The sequence below is a fragment of the Podarcis vaucheri genome (assembly GCF_965113315.1).
Source record: "Podarcis vaucheri genome assembly, chromosome: 1".
In the NCBI taxonomy this organism is placed as follows: domain Eukaryota; kingdom Metazoa; phylum Chordata; class Lepidosauria; order Squamata; family Lacertidae; genus Podarcis; species Podarcis vaucheri.
This window is the reverse complement of record NC_138759.1, coordinates 21,000,537-21,018,998: the sequence shown is the minus strand read 5'-3', so window position 1 is coordinate 21,018,998 and position 18,462 is coordinate 21,000,537. Positions and strand designations below refer to the sequence as shown.

The 18,462-nt window shown below is 43.5% G+C and overlaps 2 protein-coding genes across 6 annotated transcripts in view; one reads left to right on the top strand and one right to left on the bottom strand.

Moving 5' to 3' along the window:
• ATG2B (autophagy related 2B) overlaps positions 1 to 11,069 on the bottom strand; it is a 49,354-nt gene extending 38,285 nt beyond the window's left edge. For 2 of the 3 annotated variants that reach the window (XM_082228712.1, XM_082228713.1), the window contains exons 1-6: positions 10,521 to 11,068; positions 4,800 to 4,962; positions 4,299 to 4,451; positions 3,628 to 3,730; positions 2,788 to 2,950; positions 1,622 to 1,801 (exon numbers count right to left, since the gene is read on the bottom strand). In XM_082228712.1, coding sequence (XP_082084838.1) covers positions 1,622 to 1,801; positions 2,788 to 2,950; positions 3,628 to 3,730; positions 4,299 to 4,451; positions 4,800 to 4,962; positions 10,521 to 10,682 — 924 coding nt within the window. In that variant the 5' untranslated portion in view covers positions 10,683 to 11,068. Of the gene's footprint in view, positions 1 to 1,621; positions 1,802 to 2,787; positions 2,951 to 3,627; positions 3,731 to 4,298; positions 4,452 to 4,799; positions 4,963 to 10,520 lie in introns of all 3 variants that reach the window. The other variant, XM_082228714.1, reaches the window with a different exon arrangement.
• A 1,205-nt stretch (positions 11,070 to 12,274) lies between these two features.
• Positions 12,275 to 17,766, top strand: GSKIP (GSK3B interacting protein). 3 transcript variants are annotated; one of them, XM_082215184.1, is made up of 3 exons: positions 12,275 to 12,430; positions 15,487 to 15,745; positions 17,553 to 17,766. In XM_082215184.1, exons 2-3 carry the CDS (start codon positions 15,488 to 15,490, stop codon positions 17,712 to 17,714), a joined length of 420 nt encoding a protein of 139 aa, XP_082071310.1. In that variant the 5' UTR covers positions 12,275 to 12,430; position 15,487; the 3' UTR covers positions 17,715 to 17,766. The 3 variants fall into 3 exon arrangements, with proteins under 3 accessions (XP_082071310.1, XP_082071312.1, XP_082071311.1); XM_082215186.1 differs by having other exon boundaries at positions 12,284 to 12,426; XM_082215185.1 differs by lacking the exon at positions 12,275 to 12,430 and adding an exon at positions 12,688 to 13,422.
• The last annotated feature ends 696 nt before the right edge of the window (positions 17,767 to 18,462 follow it).

The following is an 18,462-nucleotide window of genomic DNA, read 5'->3' as shown; positions in this document are numbered from 1 at the left end:
TTGGCTTGCACTAACTGTGGTTTGTTATTATGCCTGAACTCTGCATCCAAATTTAATCCTATTTATTTACTCATTTATTTCTCACCTTTCCTCCAAAGAGCACAAGGTGGTGTACATGGTTCTCTCCCTTTCCATTTTATCCTCATAACAGCCCTGTGAGGAACATTAGACTGGGAGATAGTGACTGGACAAGGTCACCAAGTAAGCTTCATGACTGTGCGGGGAATTGAACTCTGCCTGGCTACAGAAATGGAATGTGAGAGAGATGAGAAAATCAAACCCATCACATGGCTAAGAGATTCTTCCTGGGTTACATTTCCCCAACGGCCTCTTCACTCACAAGCTCTCTCTCTGCATCTTAGCTGCCTAGTTCCACAGTAGCCTTCTGAGGAAATTATTCTTATTTCTCTTAAAGGATGAAGGGCACTTTCTCCCAATTCTAATGATATATATATTAACTGGGGTTTTCCCTCTCTCTTAGCAAGCTGTTATCAGCAGTTCAACAGAGACAGTTACAGTTTCATCTAAAAGCTTCCCCTAAACACCAATGCCAACCCCATGCCCATTTCCCACTAAAGTATTTCTGCAGCAACCCGTCTACCTCCTTTTAGATCCCAAGGACTCCAGTTATTGTTTTTCTGCTTGCTCACCAGTAATTTGACTACTGAAAAAAATGAACCATTATTGAAAGAGCAGGCACAAAATGAAGGAATTTTGTTCAGGACTGTTGGAGGGAAAGGACTAATACAAAAAGCTAGCAATCCTTCATAGGGAGGTACCTCGGAATGGGGAAGAGAGGGTCGTTTTTTGACTTTGTTTTGGCTCAGGGTCATGCTGCAAGCCGCTGAGGATTTTGGAGGAGATGAGTTTTTTACTTCCCCGCCCTGTTTTTGCAGGTGGCCAACGGTTAGAGAACTGGCGATCCTTTGGACCCCATTAAATACTTTCATATGGCAGCTATCCATTCACAGAGGAAGTGCAGGGTTGGGTGGAAGACAACAAACCAGCTGTATATTAGGTTTGCTTCAATGTGAGCTGGATTCCAGCCTCTTCAATGTACAAAGTATGACTTAGCTTTCTATCAGAATGCAGCCACTGATGTATTAGGAAATCAAACAAAAACAAAGGTCACAGGGTGAATACAATCTGTGCCTGGCCATCAACTGACTAAAAGGAACATTCAGTAACAGCAGGAGCACCTGCATAAAGAGTGGCAGAGTGTCAGCTTCCAGGAGCCCACACTACAGTTACCTTGCTTCTGTCCTGGGCTGGCCTTTATGCTGAATCCAGGAGAGAGGAAGCAAGAACTAGCATGAAGTATTTGCTTGCATGCTCTGGAAATTTTCTAGATGCTTATAAATGTCAGTTGTGCAATTGCCTGGAGATCTAAACATGCCTACCCTTCTCCCTTTTTCAGGCCCACCAAGTTGGCAAGCAGAGTTCAGCTGTGTGCATCAAGGAAAAAGAGGAATAGGGAATAAAGCAAGGTATCACCTCAAGCCTTGGAGTAACACATAACAAGGGGGAAACGCATGACTGCAATTTTTGTCTACAACTGAACTCCTGCCCTGGCAATCTGAACACATGTCTTTTACCTGTAATGCATGAAGCTACAACTAACCTTTGCTCCTGGAAGCACTTCATTTTGCTTTAATGTAAGGCTCAGTTCCATCCTTCCAATCAGCTTACATATTTGCACAGGATCAGATGGAGAAACCTCTGGCAAGTTTCTTGCTAATTGTGGGTGTGGTTCATACACAATTTTGGGGTTCCAGCTAGGAGAGAGCTTTGGTTCTGTTGCCTTTAAAAGAAATACAAGGCATTAATTCCATAACACAAATTGACTATTTTATACTCTTAAATATGACACCTCATTTTAATGAACATACTGATTGTCAAACTGCACTTGATGAACTCCTAGCATTACTTTGTTACATCTGTATCTTCTTTCCTCTAAAGACCTCCAAGTAGCAATTTTAGATTAGCAGCAACTCTTGACTTAGGCTACACTGAAAAATGTTGCTCACTGAGCAGCCTTGACAGACTAGGGATTTGAACCGGAATTCCCACAGACAAGAGAACATTCTAGCCACTAAAATCATGATGGGTATCCTCATTCAGAATTCATTTACTATAAAATTGTAGGGCATAATGTATAAATGGAATTAACCCAATGCTATGAACCTTGCTCAATTTAGCCCTCGCAGAAGCAGAGACATCAAACACTGCAAGGAGCGAAATAAATCTGAGAGTAAAGAACAGCTGGGCATAGGGTCACTTTCTGGGTTTATATGTCCAAGCTAGAAGAAATGCATGGAAGCAACTCATCACATAGCAAAATATATTCTAGTAAAGGTAAAGGGACCCCTGACAGTTAAGTCCAGTCACAAACGAATCTGGGGTTGCGGCGCTCATCTCGCTTTACAGGCCGAGGGAGCCGGCGTTTGTCCGCTTCCACAGACAGTTTTTCTGGGTCATGTGGCCAGAATGACTAAGCTGCTTCTGGCAAAGCCAGAGCAGAGCACAGAAACGCCATTTACCTTCCCATCGGAGCAGTACCTATTTATCTACTTGCACTGTGTGCTTTCGAACTGCTAGGTTGGCAGGAGCTGGGACAGAGCAACGGAAGCTGACCCCGTCGTGGGGCCTCAAATCGCCGACCTTCCAATCAGCAAGTCCAAGCAGCACAGTGGTTTAAACCACAGCGCCACCCGTGTCCCTTAAAATATATTCTACGTTTCATTAACTATACATATGCATATATGTAGATCTTTTTTTTTTTTTTACCAATTGTGTAGCTGAACACACTGGAGAGGATTTTGCTGATGCCAGAAATTCATCCCAGAAGAAAGAAACACCTGTGAGGTGTAACAATTTGTGAGCAAAAGCTGTGGGCTGATGCACATTAATTCCAGAGCATTCATCGGCGGTTTCATCGTAGTACATCGTTCTAGAAGGGTGGAAATAAAATAATGAAATACTTTTACAGTCATGTTGGACAGCGTTCCATTCTTGGTTTTCTTAAAAGAGGCACTAGTAAATCTAGAAGATTACTTTTCAATAATTTGGTTGCTGTTTACTTCAATTATTCAAAAGTAAATTTTTAATTTTAAAATCCACAGTGAGAGTATGTACAGCATGATCCCAAGCCTGTTTACTTAAAAACAGGTTCACTGAGCCTTGCTCTCTAATTGGAATTGCGTCTTAAAATCTATTGTAGCACCGTGATCCAAGCAGTCAGCACCCCCCATGGAGAATTGAGTGCTGGAAACCTCTTTCACTCATGCTGTAGGTATTGTCCATTCAGAACCTGATCTGATGTGCACCCAAAAGCCCATTTCTTCACATGCATTCCCCAGTAGCAGCTCCTCATTTATGAAATGCCCTCCCTGGTGAGGTTACAAACATTCCTGTTCACCCACATATTTGGTGGCTGAAATATACTGCTCCTAGCAACCATGAATCAGGAGATTTGGCCGTTTTAAAATGCTTTACTGTTCCCCAGCTTAGACTCCTTGGGGAGAAAAGGCCAGACAGATATCAAATAAATAAAAAAATAAAACGAATTCTCACACACAAGGACAAGATAACATTCTAAACTCTACTTAGAAGAACAATACTACTTACTTTTCAATGCGGATTTCAAGTGCTGTCCCACTTTTTGAGTTATCTGGCACATGTTCAATTCGCAGAACAGTGTCTAAAAAGGTGACTTTCACTCTCCTTAAAACTATAGTGAAGAAAGCAAAATGGAGGGGGACGTGTCACTTAGAAACATGAATATAAAATATGATTTCAGCTATGCAGATATCTGTTGGCTATACCAATAAAGAGAAATTAACATAAAATACTATGGGCCCTCTTACCCTCCTCACGTATGCAAAAAATTATGTAGAAGGAGCAGCTGGTATGTGCAGCCCTGAAACTACCCAGCTCTTCTTTTCCTCCCCAGGATAGGAGTAACTTGGGACTATGGTGCTGGGAAGAGAAAGAACTCTGAAACATTGCTGGTTTTCCTTTTTAGATAATGACTGATGCATTTTGGTCCATGCATGCAGACTTCCCCCAAGCAATTTCCACTGTGGACACAGCAAGATTTGCATATTGGTACATCATGGCCCAAATTTGAAAGCTGACTACTGTTACCATCAAACAGGGAACAACTTCTAACCTGAGCAAACTGCTAGGTTTTACACATGAAATACATTATCAAGGTCAACTCAGTTGGCAAAAGATCTCTCAGCTTTACGTAGCGCATCTTGATATAGTGCTTTGTAAGCTCAAAGAGTCCATCGTACCTGTTTCAATTGTTTCAGCAAACTTTTCAAGCCCTTCAAAAGGCTGGGAACCTTCTCCTTGTTCATCTGTCAGTTTCTGGCTAAGACATTCTTTTGCAAGCTGCATACTACTAGTCATGAAGCTTGACCAATACATGGGCTCTGACCCAGAAGCTAGAAAAGAAGAGATAAGCCTCAGGTGCTTTGTCATAAATGGCCTTCAGTAAATGTTCAACCATAACCAAAACACACGCATACAGGGATAAATTAGAAGCCCAGCTTCTGTATACAAGAATGAGAAATTCTGTGAATGGTACCTCTGAGCTGTGGGTGACACTCACAACAGAAGTATCAGCCTCCCCAGGAAGAAAGTAGTATCTGCTTCTCTATAATGTGCTGAAGTTGGGGGTCACCCTGCTGCTTTGGAGAAATCAGTACTCACTGTGGGATGTCCCAATAGTCCACTATTCAGAAAATTAAATAGGCATGACTTGTTTTCGTCAATGATCCTTCTTAACTTACTTAGTCGGGGTCTTGGCTTGAAGACCATCTCTAAGCCCTTCACTTCAAGCGCACAATTATCTTGAAGTAACGAACCCCAGGGCACAGAAAGAGAAATTGACTGAATAAATCCCTCAGTGACTTCCAGAGGAGCATCTGCTGATTCAAGAATCTCATTAAGACTCTGAAACAAAGAGAAAAAAGAATCAAGAATTGCTTTGCATATTACATAAGCAGCATATGATCAATTTTTGTTGATGCCCATGACATTTTATATCAAAAATAATGTAAGTTCCCTTCAGTATTAAATACTAAAGTGAATTGTGGACCCATGGTTTTGGTGAAAATGAGTTATATGTCATATATATATTTGTGTGTTTGTGTGTGTGTGTGAGAGAGAGAGAGAGAGAGAGAGAGAGAAAGAAAGAGAAGGAATGTATTTTGAGTAATTAATGTTCATAATAACTGGCCAATGTGCATATTCCCCAGGCCTCATGGGAAAGGTGCATATAAGCCTTCCATGAACTGCACACATTTCCCGGTCACTATACATAATCCCCAACAAGCCTTAGGGGAAGTGCATATCTCAGATGAACTTTGTACATTCTCCAGCCATTATGCATAATACACAACAGGTTTGGGGGCATGTACATACCTTGGCTGCATTTTGTACATTCTCTGGCAATATGCACATTCTCCAGTCAGTATGCATACTCTCCAGGAAACACTACCTTTTCCCTATTTCTTGTTCAGAAGTGTGCAATCTGCACTCCCCAGGTTACTTCTGGCAGTTTTCTCCCATCTTTTCCTTCATCTGCATTCAAGTTATCACCTCAACTATTTCATCTCTCCAAACTCCCTGAAATACCATGCTGCCAATTTATCCCTAGTCAGTGTAAAAGGACACCTGGAAGCAATGATATTTACACATGCAGTTGTCTTATTGCAGAGACACCAGGAAATCATCCAAAACCATAAGCCTCCCCAAGAGGACCAACTGAATTGCCCCCCACCAAGCATTAAGAGCTTCTAACAGCCTCAACTTTACCAGTAGTAATCTAGATCTATGGCATCAGACTGGGCATACACACAGCTACATGTGTTGGGTCCAAAATGTTTTGGGATAGCCTCATGGCAGCCATTAAGGCTTGAACTGCTCCCCTGTGGATGCTGGGATCTCCCAAGACCTAAAAATTTTGGAGTCATCAAGTCCAAGACCACCTCTACCAATCAGAAAAGTTATGTTAGTAAGTGGGGTAGATAGACAATACAAAGTAACAGAATTCAAATATCTATCCAGAGAACACAGAAAGAGAGGGTGCTACCCTGATAAACTCTCAGACATCTGGCTCCCCGGCTATCAAGTCTATGCTGATGCCTAATTGCAAACCCACTTGGGCACTGCTGGGGGAGACTGAGACCAATATCACGTCCCTCAACCAAACAACAATGATAAAGGTAGGAACATCCTCCATATGACAATGATGGCACTTCACTAAACTATACTGACTACAGATCTGCTAATAGGTAAACCACAGAACCTTTAAGTGTTGAAAGATTGGAATGAGTTTTGGGCTCAATGGCATCCTTGCCGAAATATGCTTGCATTAATAAAGTTCACATTTGAAAACAGGAATGGCTCTCCAGATGTTGTTACACTACAACTCCTATCATCCCTGAAGCTTGCCCATGCTGGTTGAGCTTCATAGGAGTTGGAGTCCAACAACAGCTGAAGGACCATAAGTTACTCACTCCTGCTGCACATGCTATGACAGGGTAGGAATAAGCCAAAAAGGCAAGCTGCTGGCCTCCAGATTTATTTATTTATTTACTACAATTCCAATCAGCCCCAGCCATGATGTTGAATGGCCAAGGATGATGAGAGTAGTAGGTCAAAATGATCTGAATGCCATCAGGTTGGGGAAAGTAAATGCACAGGTAGCCAAAATGGTCTCCTCCAGCATTCTGCACTATAATTCCATCAGCCCCAGAAAGAATGGCAAACATTCGGGGTTCATGAAAGTTTTAGTCCACAACATCCAGTGGATGTTAGCTACACCAAAATTAAGGGCAATATATAAAAATCTGAAGCCTGCTCCTTATCTCACTATACGTAAAGTTCCAGAGAGCACTATTAAGTGAGCAGTAATATTATTTAATTCTCAGTGACATGGATTATGAACAAACTTGAACACAACTGTCAATATGTACCCATTCAGTTTCACATCTGTATCACAATGCAGAAAATACTAGCTTTTAATTCAATTGTATTTTTCTTAAAAAGGCCTTTCCCATTTAGTGCAGGCTGTAGATTTTCAAGAAAGAAACCAAGTAACATCTGTTAAAATACTGAATAGGGAGGTTCCAGTGTGTTGGTTTCCTATGCACTGCTTTACACTACAGTGGGAAAAATGCTCAAGAAACAACCTATTGTTGGCTGATCCTACCAATGATCTCTTTGAGTAATCTGGGTCAAATGTGATCACAATGAATAAACCTCAAATATCTACAACCAAGTGTGCCACATAATCCCCATACATTCCAGAAGACAAAACAAAACAATGGGTACACCTGGAGAGAGACATAATCAAAAATACGCCCACCACAGCATACCAATTCCAGGACTGTAGCATTCAGGTGCAGCTCTCTATTATCACAATGAAATTATCCAGCTAAACTATCACAGCAGACATGACAGACAGTAACTGTAGAGAAACAGACAGAGATGCCCCAGATGATATGGAAGGTAACTGGTGAGTAATCTATTTTGCCCTGATTCACATGCCTCTACTTCAGTGGGGGGGTTTTCCCTCACAGTTGGGGGGTGACTTCTGGTTTTTAAAACTTTATGAGATGCATTTATACATTATAAAGAGAAACATTTGTACTATTTAGAAAACAGGAGGCATGCAAAATAGTCAACTCAAAACTGAAGAATCAGCATATTTAAAAGGCAGTTACTAATTTACTTATTCTTTCTAGCATAGCTTGCGGAAGGGAGCAAAGGTCCTGGGGTGTCCACTAGAGGATATTTAAATCAAAACATTCAAAGCCTACCTACTGGCTATAAAAACTGAACTGTGCCACAGGGTCATATGAGAACAACCTTTATGCTTATGAAGTCAGTTACATCCAAACTCGAACTGCTTACACAAATGCTGGACATACCATATAAAAATTGTTTTCAGGATTCACAGCTAGCCAGTGTTTTTAAAATGTATGAACATAGAAAAATAGAACATCATGGAGGCGGTTGGAGGATGGATGGCGGCTAATGGATTGAAGTTGAATCCTGACAAGACAGAAGTACTGTTTTTGGGGGACAGGGGGCGGGCTGGTGTGGAGGACTCCCTGGTCCTGAATAGGGTAACTGTGCCCCTGAAGGACCAGGTGCGCAGCCTGGGAGTCATTTTGGACTCACAGCTGTCCATGGAGGCGCAGGTCAATTCTGTATCCAGGGCAGCTGTCTACCAACTCCACCTGGTACGCAGGCTGAGACCCTACCTGCCCGCTGACTGTCTGGCCAGAGTGGTGCATGCTCTAGTTATCTCCCGCTTGGACTACTGCAATGCGCTCTACGTGGGGCTACCTTTGAAGGTGACTCGGAAACTACAGCTAATCCAGAATGCGGCAGCTAGACTGGTGACTGGGGGCGGCCGCCGAGACCACATAACACCGGTCTTGAAAGACCTACGTTAGCTCCCAGTACGTTTCCGAGCACAATTCAAAGTGCTGGTGTTGACCTTTAAAGCCCTAAACGGCTTCGGCCCAGTATACCTGAAGGAGCGTCTCCACCCCCATCGTTCTGCCCGGACACTGAGGTCCAGCGCCGAGGGCCTTCTGGCGGTTCCCTCATTGCGAGAAGCGAAGCTACAGGGAACCAGGCAGAGGGCCTTTTCGGTGGTGGCGCCCGCCCTGTGGAATCCCCTCCCATCGGATGTCAAGGTGATGGACAACTACCTGACATTCAGAAGACATCTTAAGGCGGCCCTATTCAAGGAAGCTTTTAATGTATGATATTTTAGTGTTTTTTTGTTTCTGTGGAAGCCGCCCAGAGTGGCTGGGGAAACCCAGCCAGATGGGCGGGGTACAAATAATAAATTATTATTATTATTATCATCATAAAATTAAACATCTTCAAATGGTAAAGAAAAAAATGTTTTAAATTGGTCTCCAGATCACCTGGAGAGAAACAGAGCAGACTACACCCCCCAAAAAAAACATATATTTATAATAAAAAAATCCTTCCAGTAGCACCTTAGAGACCAACTAAGTTTGTTATTGGTATGAGCTTTCGTGTGCATGCACTCTAAGGTGCTACCAGAAGGAATTTTTTTATTCTCTTTATTTTATTTTATTTCGACTACGAAAACTGAGTTGACCAATACCAAGATGAAAGCAACCACATAACCAAAATAATGTGCTTCCTGACACTTCAGTGCAGTAGACAAGCTAGTTTGTACAAATAGCACTCCATACCCCAATAGCCACTTAGCTGGAAGTTAATCGCCGACATACGGACCCGAAATTTCTATAGTGTCAATGAATTAGCAACTTTAAGATTATGAGCATGTTTAAGATTACAGACTGAATAAGACACCTGTCTCCTAGCAAGAGGAGCAGTCTTTTCCCTTCTATCTTCTGATTTTCCCTTTCCCTCAAAAAAAAATCTGATCAAAGCCCTCCGTGTGTTGTTTAACTCCCATAAGCTCCAGCAAGCATGGCCAATGGGCAGGGCTGATGAGATTTGACATGCAACAACATCCAGAGGACATCAGGATGGGGAATGCTGCCGCAGACGATGTATTCACTTCAATGGGAATTTCATTATTGTTATTGGAGTGGGTAGGGAGAAGCATTTAGGTTACAAGTCCAAGTGCTTGGAAGTGAAATGCAGTGTTCACAGAGTAAAAAAGATGACTGCTTGTCAACTTTGGGTCACCCCAAACCCTCATGCATTGAAAATTGCTCAATTATTGCAGCAGTAACTGTGACAGAATCAGGATACAGGAAGTTTAAACAGTTGGCTAGGCCTAGGGCATGTCTGTCAAAGTGAAAAGACAGCTCTTGACACTTGACAGATAGCAAGCTCCTCAGAGGGGAAATATGAGGGGTAGGCAGGAGATGTTATGCCATGGGGGGGGGGGGAAGCTAATTCTATTCTAGGTTGCATCATCAGAAGTATAGCGTCCAGACCCACTCTATGCTGCTTTACTCAGGCCACACTTGGCAGTACTGTGTCCAGTTCTGGGCGCCACAATTTAAGAATGATATTGACAAGCTGGGATGTGTGCAGAGGAGGATGATCAAGGGTCTGGAAGCCAAGCCTTACAAGGCACACAACTGAGGGAGCTGGGCATGTTTAGTCAGGTTAAGAGAGGAGATATGATAGCCATCTTCAAATATCTCGAGAGCTGACGCATGGAAGATGGAGCAAGCTTCTTTTCTCCTGCTCTGGAGGGTGGGACTTGAACCAACGGATTCAAGATACGAGAAAGGAGATTCCGACCAAACATATGGAAAAACTTTCTGACAGGAAGAGCTGTTGGGCAGTGGAACAGACTCCCACGAGAGGTGGTGGGCTCTCCTTTGGAGGTTTTTAAGCAGAGGTTGGGTGGCCACCTGTCATGGATGCTTTAGCCAAGATTCCTGCATTGCAGGTGGTCGGACCAGGTGACCCTCGGGGTCCCTTCCAACTCCACGACCCTACTGCTCCTAAGAGACGCGTGAAGCACCACTTACCCACTTGTCTAGGGGGACCTGTGCCAAGGAGCCTGTGCCTTGGTAGAGGTCCAGGGTGAGCTGCTCCAAGCTGAGCTTCTCCTGGAGGAAGTGGCCCAGGTACCTCTGCAGCAGGTACCTGCAGGCCCTCTTCTTGATGGACTCCGAGAAGGGCCAAGGCATGGCGGCTGCGATCCACGGGCTGGCAGGCGAGGGGACGGAGCTGCGGGGTCCGCAGGGAAAGGAGCCACCGGCTGGGCGAAGACGAGGAAGGGGCTGCCCTCCTCCGAAAAGAAAAGGCTGGTTATGAGGGCTGGGAAGAATGAGGGGAGGCCAGGCTCCTCTCCCCACAATTCCTATTCAGCGCCGTCCAGGAAAGCGGCAAGTCCTGAGGGAATTCCCGCGCGGACGATAACAAGAGCCTCCATCGCCGCCACCGCCTCCTCACGCAGCACTAGCAGCCGCAGCCGCCATCTTGTCAGCGCAACCCCGCCTTCCCGAGTGAGGGAGGGAAGGGGCGGGGCTTACGGCGGCACAACAGCCACGAGGGTCTCTTTCCCTTCTCATTCGCTTCCCTCACAGTCTCCTCCGACTGAGCTCGTCGCGGGGCCCGCTTCTCGCCCCGCCCACTCGCATTCCGCCTCCCTATCAGCGCGCTTGGCTGGTTGTTGTGCTCATTTGGCCCCGCCCACGAGACCGTAACTACGCTCGGCTGGATGTCCCTCCCACGGGAGAGCGTCGTCATCCGTCCCGGCGCTGGGGGGGACGGAAACGTTGGGGAGGGCGGGGCGAAGGAGGCGGAAATGACGCGAGGGTTTCTTCCTCTGAGCGAAGTCGGGGAGACCGCGCGTGGGTCGCCCAACCTTTCTGCATAAAAACATTTCCGCATTTCATTACATTCTGCTTGTCTCGCTGTGTGGCTTTTTTGTGGTTTAAAATAGCTTTTTCAGACTTTTATCATTAAATCATGTAATTAAAACAGCAGTAACTTAAATAACGTGCTATCATTACCATCATCAATATTTATTTGCCGCCTAACACAAAACTTATCCATGGGGCTTACATGCACAATAAAAAGTAATGAAATATAACAATACAACAATATCCATCGCCCTTCACATACACACGCAGAAGCAGCGGTGTTATTATAATTCCTCAAAAACCCTGAATCTGGTGCTGAAAGGATGCTGCTGTTGTCACCGGGTGAGCTTGGTTGGGGAGAGCATTGGGACGGGGGGGGGGGAATAAAAAAAAGCCCTCTCGTCATCTCTAAAGAGGAGGATACATGGCGGAAGATTTCAGAAGATGAACTCTGGGTCCAGTCAAATTCAAGTTGGGAGAGCCATGCCATTAGCTCTACATCGGGATCCTCTGCCCTGTGGATCCCGCTGCTTGAGGCAGTCGCCTCAATTTGTCTAATGCTTGGGCCGGGTCCTGCCTGTGTGAAACATGCAAGCAGCAGAACAGCACTTCCCTCCTGAAGTTTCCAGCAACCGGCATCCAGAAGCATCAGCGTATGTTGCAACGAGAAACATTTGTTTATTTGATCTCTGTAAAACAACAGTAAACGCGAGGGTTCCCCTACTCGCCCGCCGCCTCCCCCTGCGGCCGTGCGTCCCTCCACCTCGCCCCGCACGCTCAGTCGAGAGCCGGAAGTGTCGATGTCGCTTTCAACCGAGTCTCTCGGCGCTTTTGCCCAGGCGCCTGTCCCGCCGATCGTGGGCGGGGCCTCGGCACGTGACTGGGGAGAGAAAAGGCCGCGAGTGGGAGGAGGGAAAAGAGAGCGAGAGGGGCCGGGCGCAAAACAGCTGAGAGAGGGAGGAACAGGGCTGGCTGCTCAGCTTCTCGTCTCGCGAGAACTTAAGGACGGGATAGAGCGGCTCGCGGGTGGCGAAGAGCCGGAGAGTAGGGACGGGATGGAGTAGGGGCAGGTACGTCGTCGGCGTCCGTTGTTTCTTTCGCTCGTCCGCTTGTTAGATTGGCAGGTGGAGCTGTGTGCGCGTGCCTCGGGTTGTGTGGGAGAAAAGCTTCTGAAAGACTCGCGGGGGAGGGGGGGGCTGGGTGAAGGTTGCCAACTGACCCCCATACCAGCCTGTGCCTGTGCCTGTCAGGCGACAGCTTACTAAGGCGCAATAATAATAATAATAATAATAATAATAATAATAATAATAATTAAAACCAGCAGCGGGCGAAGTTCTTCTCCTCGTGGAAGTGAGCACGGTCCCCTTCCTTCTGTTTAAAAGAGGCCGGCTGGGAAGTTGGCAGCCCTTCTTCCCCTCTCGGAACCATGGCCTGCCCTTGTTTAACGGGGACGTGCTTCTCTGCATGTCGTGGGATTGCCGCATCCTCACGTGTAGGGAAGGGAAGGAGGGAGGGAAGCAAGCAAGCAAGCAGCGCGTGGGTGTTCTGAGAGGGCCGGCGAATCCTGGATCTTGAATTTCTTTTGGGACAGTTCTGTGGGTGGGGGAGTAGAAGCTAACTCCTAAGGGCTGAGGTCCCTTCGGTTTACCCCCCCCCCCCAATAAAATATTTGAAGGGGCCGCACTCCCCACCCCAAAGTTGATAGGCATTGCCATTCGAATTGGCACATCTTGTGATCGGTTATGTGGTGCTTCCCTGTCCCCTCACCCGATATTTTATTCAATTTGGCACCCCTGGGTGCGTGGTTGGGTGCTTGCCTGGACCCGCGAGAGTTGGTCCTGTTCCTGTGTGCAGTCACTTAGGCAACTCATCAGGCATAAACTTGAACAAAATGAACAAAAATAAATCCTGTTTTGAAATGGGGGTGGGCGGGCAGGCAGGAGATGTATGTCTACTAGGTAAATCTGGAGAGCAGGTGGAATGGATTGTACAAGGAATCTTCATCATCATTTATTTATACACCACCCGAATCAGATGTCTGTCTTATCCAACCTAAGAAACGGTATGGCTAACAACATCTAGTGATTTTTAGAGTGTGCGGGGGAGATGTTTCTGACATGCATAGGTGGAAATGCAGACTGATGGTAGAAGATAATTTTGAGCAGGAGGAACCGGTACTGAGTAGTGAGTTGGCAAATCAGCTTTCTCAGAATCAAAACGGGTACCAAGATGTTCCTTTCTTCAAGTAATGTTCCATTATGCTTTCTGGAGTGATGGTGGTTTGTAACTACCAATGCCTGGCAGAGTGACCCTAGCTGAAGAGGAGGGGGGAAAGCAAGGAGAAAGGGTATGGAGTTTAGTGGTACTGTAGAGATGTGTGAAATGGTGTAAGGCAGAAAGGGGAGAATTATAGCATGCATCAATGGCGCTGTGCATGACAGAGTGCAGAACTTCTGGGACTTTTGCTTTCATTTTAGGCAAAATGGCTAACAGAGATGTGTATTCATCTTCTAAGTTTTAAAAAAGTCGGTTTCTAGACCAAGGTTTTGCAGGTTGTCAATACTGTTTGGATCAAAACCTTTTTCCTGCTGACATTGCTATACATTATATTTATTATGTGAAAGGCATCCCAGAGGCAGAGTGTGATGATAATATTATTCTAACTTCTTAAGGTGCACATTGAAAGCACAGAAGTTTTTATATAAAGAAAGCTAAATTGGCCTTTAAGAAGTACTAAGCATTATGCATTTGTATTAACGACTGTAATGCAGGCTGCAGGGGGCTGTAGCTAGTGCAGAATGCACCTGCTAGGCTGGTAAGTGGGGTAGCTCAATGGGACCATGCGTCACCGGTCCTGAAAGCTCTGCACTGGTCAAATTCAAGATGCTAGTACTAGCATCTAAAGCTCCTAATGGCTTGGAATCCAAGTATCTAAAAGAGCACCATCCTCATTATCAATAATCTTGCATTCTGTGATCTGCAAGTGATGCCTCCGCCACTGGGTATCAGTTGTGATAGGACTTTTCAGTGTTGGATCCTCTTCATCATAGCAAGATGCTTCTTTCTCCCCCATTACTCTGACTTTCAGGGGGAAAATTAAAACCATTTCAGTTTGCCCAGGCATTTGATGGCTGAAAGACACTATTCTGGCAACCCTTAGATCACTGGCTGAGAATGCTTTTAAACCGTTTTTAGGTTTTTTAAAGTTTTTTTTATCATTGCTGTGTCTGCTGTCCTGGACTATTTCTGGAGGAACAGCAGAATACAAATTGAATAAATGAATAAAATTTCACTTTTCTGTTACCTAACCCATTTTAATGATTGCTTGTGTTAATCCACATCTTATTAACACAAATCTACATGGGTGGGATTTACACACATAATTTACACTAAATATCATTTGAAAAAATGGATTTTTGTGGTGCCACTAGTATCAGCAGCTGAGTGTGTCATTTACCAGGAACAGATAATTTTTCAGTGTTTGCATTTCTGCTATGGCACTCCCTCCCCAATGAGATCCAATAGGTCCCCAAATGAAGCATTTAAAATGATGTCTGAAAAGTTTTCTTTTCCCACTAGGACTTCTCGACTATGGAGTTTGCTGGTTTTAATTATATTAACTTGAAGAATTATATTGCAATTCAGTATTTTGTTACAAACTACTTTGCAGCCCTTTGGTTAAAGAAGAAAAACAAAGTATAAGTAAAATGACAGCTGCATGAAATGCAGTGTTAGCCATTTGGACTTCTTAGGCCTGATAGTTGATTTGGATTATTAATAATGTATTTAAAGAACCCATGTTTTTTAGGGGTCTGTATGCTGATCTTCTAGATATATCTTGGAATTCCAGAATCCCATTGTCATTGCTGTGTTGTAGAATCTTTTACCTTGCATTTTTTTAAAAAAAGCCTGATATGCAGAAGTTTCAGTGCCTTCACTTGGTAATGGTGGGGGTTTGTATTTTTATTTTTTTATATTGATATACTACATTAGTGGGTTGCTATTCATAACAACTGACTGATGATTAAAACACAACAAACTTAAACTCCCAGTGTGTATGAGCATTTGTCTTGCTGAGCATAGTTCTGAATATATATTTTTTTTAAAAAATGTGTTGTGTGTGCAGAATGGAGATGGACTGCAATCCCATGGACCTATCCAATAACACAGGGGTTGAAGACAATTCTGAATTCAAGGATTTTGAAGGAACAGACGTGAAGGACATGAGATTAGAAGCGGAAGCTGTTGTGAATGATGTGTTGTTTGCTGTGAGCAACATGTTTGTCTCTAAAAGCCTCCCATGCGCAGAAGATGTGGCGTACATCAACGTGGAAACTAGGGAACGGAACAGATATTGCCTAGAGCTCACAGAAGCGGGACTTAGGGTAATTCTTCCTTTTGTGAAGATTAGTTATAAAAGAAATGTTAGCCAGAGGCTATTTAGTAATCTACTTTATCACAAAAGCAGCCCTCTTCAATTTTTATTTTTTGTACCAAGTGTTTCAGAATGTTTATATTTATATAGAAGATGCTAACAAACCTACTATAACAACAACAACAATTAATTACTTGCCCATCTGACTGGGTTTCCCCAGCTACTCTGGGCATCTTCCAGCAGAATGTAAAGAACATACAGTGCTATTTCTAATTAAGAGAAAAGATGTTTGGAGTTACCAGTTTTGACCCTCTAGTCTTCTGCAATAGGGTTTCTATACAGTTTCTTTTTTAAACTTTGCAGGGATCCTGACTGGCAGAAATGCATCAGATAAGGTGTTCCATGTCACTTGGTTCATGGTAGGAAGGCCCTAAATCTTGAATTTCTGATTACTAGGCAGCTTTTTTGTCCCAGATGTCTTTTCACTAAAAGGTGCTATCTATCGTTTGCCTAAATAAAACTTCCGTTTTCTTTTCATGATTAATGTATTGAAAGATTCTGCATTTAATACTTTACTTGATCTTTTAATTATGGATAACAGTCTTTCAACATATAATTATACTGGAAGGGAAAAATATTAGCAGGTGCAACTTGTGATGTCATGGTTCTGCAAGGAGCATGGGCATCTGCCAGAATACTTTTAAATGTACATGAACCTCCATGTTGAAAGCTATCCATCCATGGTGGCCCTGCAGATGTTGGTCTTCCAACACCATCAGGCCCTGACAACATAGCCAAAGACTGTACTCCAGCAGCATCTAGAGGACCACAGGAGGTAACCATCCTTGATTAAAGAAATGAAGTCTTCCTTCTCTGGTGATCCACAGCTTTAAACCATTGCAAACAATGCAAACCAATGCCTAATGATCACCCGTGAAAGAAAACACATATTTTCCACACATATCCACCACTGTAGACAACTTTTTCTCCATGAAGGTTTTTATTAGGAATACAACTGAAGTCTTGTCTCTGCCTGTTTGTGTACAGTAAGTATTAACTGTGAACTGCACGAATTGAACTTGCAGTCATAATACAAGTCTTTTTCCAACTAATCGCTCTGTAGTACCATAATCATATACAATTAGTGTGCATCTCAGCTGTCATGGTTACTCTAGCTGAAATAACACATATGGAGTTCTTGTTCCTTTTTGACTCAGTTTACCCCCCAATATTAATATCAAAATAGGGCTGGGAGATGTCAGCTTTTCAACATTGCAATGGATACCAGCCGAACATCACGGTTAGGTGATACATTGTGATGTTGAAACGGAGGATGGAACAAGCTGTAAGGCGCTAGGGTGAAAACACTGCCACTCCTTCCAAGAGGCAGTTTCACCCCATGGGGCCAGGACCAAGATAGCTTGTTCCTTCTACCAAGCACTGGGGAGTCTCTTTGCCCCCAGTGCCCAGTGGAGGGATTCAGGAATGGTGGTGGGTTTACTCGTGATATTTCTGTGAAAAGCCACCATCACGCTCTGGCCCTCATACTGGTCCTGGGCGATATATCAGTATTACTACACCAGTTTTACTAGACAAGTTTTACTCAATAACTTTCAGGTATAATATATTCAGTACCATTTGTAAATAGTTCTTGGGATTGTACGATCTTGATAAACTTTACAAGCCCCCATAAAAGGGCGACTCACTAGAAGAGTTTTTTGCATAACAGCTGGTTTGGTTTCTTTATCAACCTTTTTGTTTGTGTGTGTGCACTTGGTCACTTAATTTCTTAAGTATGTTATTTTCTCTTTTTGCAGGTGGTTGGCTATGCTTTCGACCAGGTGGATGACAGTGTACAAAATCCCTATCACGAGACTGTCTACTCTCTGTTGGACTCTGTTAGCCCAGCGTATCGAGAAGCATTTGGAAATGCTTTGCTACAAAGACTAGAGGCTTTGAAAAGTGATGGGCAGTCGTGATTGAATTTGCAATCAAAGTGGGCTTCAATAAAAGTTGCTGCTGGATCTAAATAGTTTGCTTTCAAAAAATCCCTTGTTCCATGACTTGCAGTGACACCAACTTGTAAACTATGTCCTTGATACTGTTGTTCGGAGTTAGTTACCCAATTTATTTTTAAGGTAACATAGTCACATATATAGTTACTGTTCTTTGTTAAACTTTCCTTTAGATAGTTACAATGTAACAGTATAGTTTTGGTCTCTGGTAGTTAACTTTAAAATTCTTCTAACAACTTTTGTATTTGTTCAGTAGTGTGCCTCACAAATAACTTGGATTTAAGAAAACCAAATATTTGCCATAGCTAATTTAATGAAATGGATTTTGTTTTATTGAAAAGTTTTGTATTTAGCTCAACTTCTCGTATGTGGATTTAGACATTCTCTAGCTCATTCATTAGAGTGGTAAGACGAAACATTAAATAAAACATCTTTTAGGATATGATCCACTAAAACGTTAGGCCAGTACTTTTCAGTAACCGAACAACAGTGTGCAGTATTTGGTGTAGTCTTGAGGGTAGCAAGCAGCAATGCTAAACAATAGATATATTGTTGGCATAATGAATGTATTCATCAGCTGAAATACAAATGGGATAAGCACAGTAATGAAAAAATAAAAAGTCACATTCTGCATAAAGCCCAATCTTGCATTGCTTTTGTTAAACTATTAATACTGTGTAAAGAGAACTATTTGCATTGCTTTGAATGTTTA

What these genes read in the sequence shown, in the direction of transcription:
- GSKIP (XM_082215184.1), top strand. Translation starts at nt 15,488, where the DNA reads ATGGAGATGGACTGCAATCCCATGGACCTATCCAATAACACAGGGGTT. An exon ending in TCACAGAAGCGGGACTTAGG is followed by an intron (nt 15,746 to 17,552) that starts GTAATTCTTCCT and finishes CTCTTTTTGCAG; the next exon opens with GTGGTTGGCTATGCTTTCGA.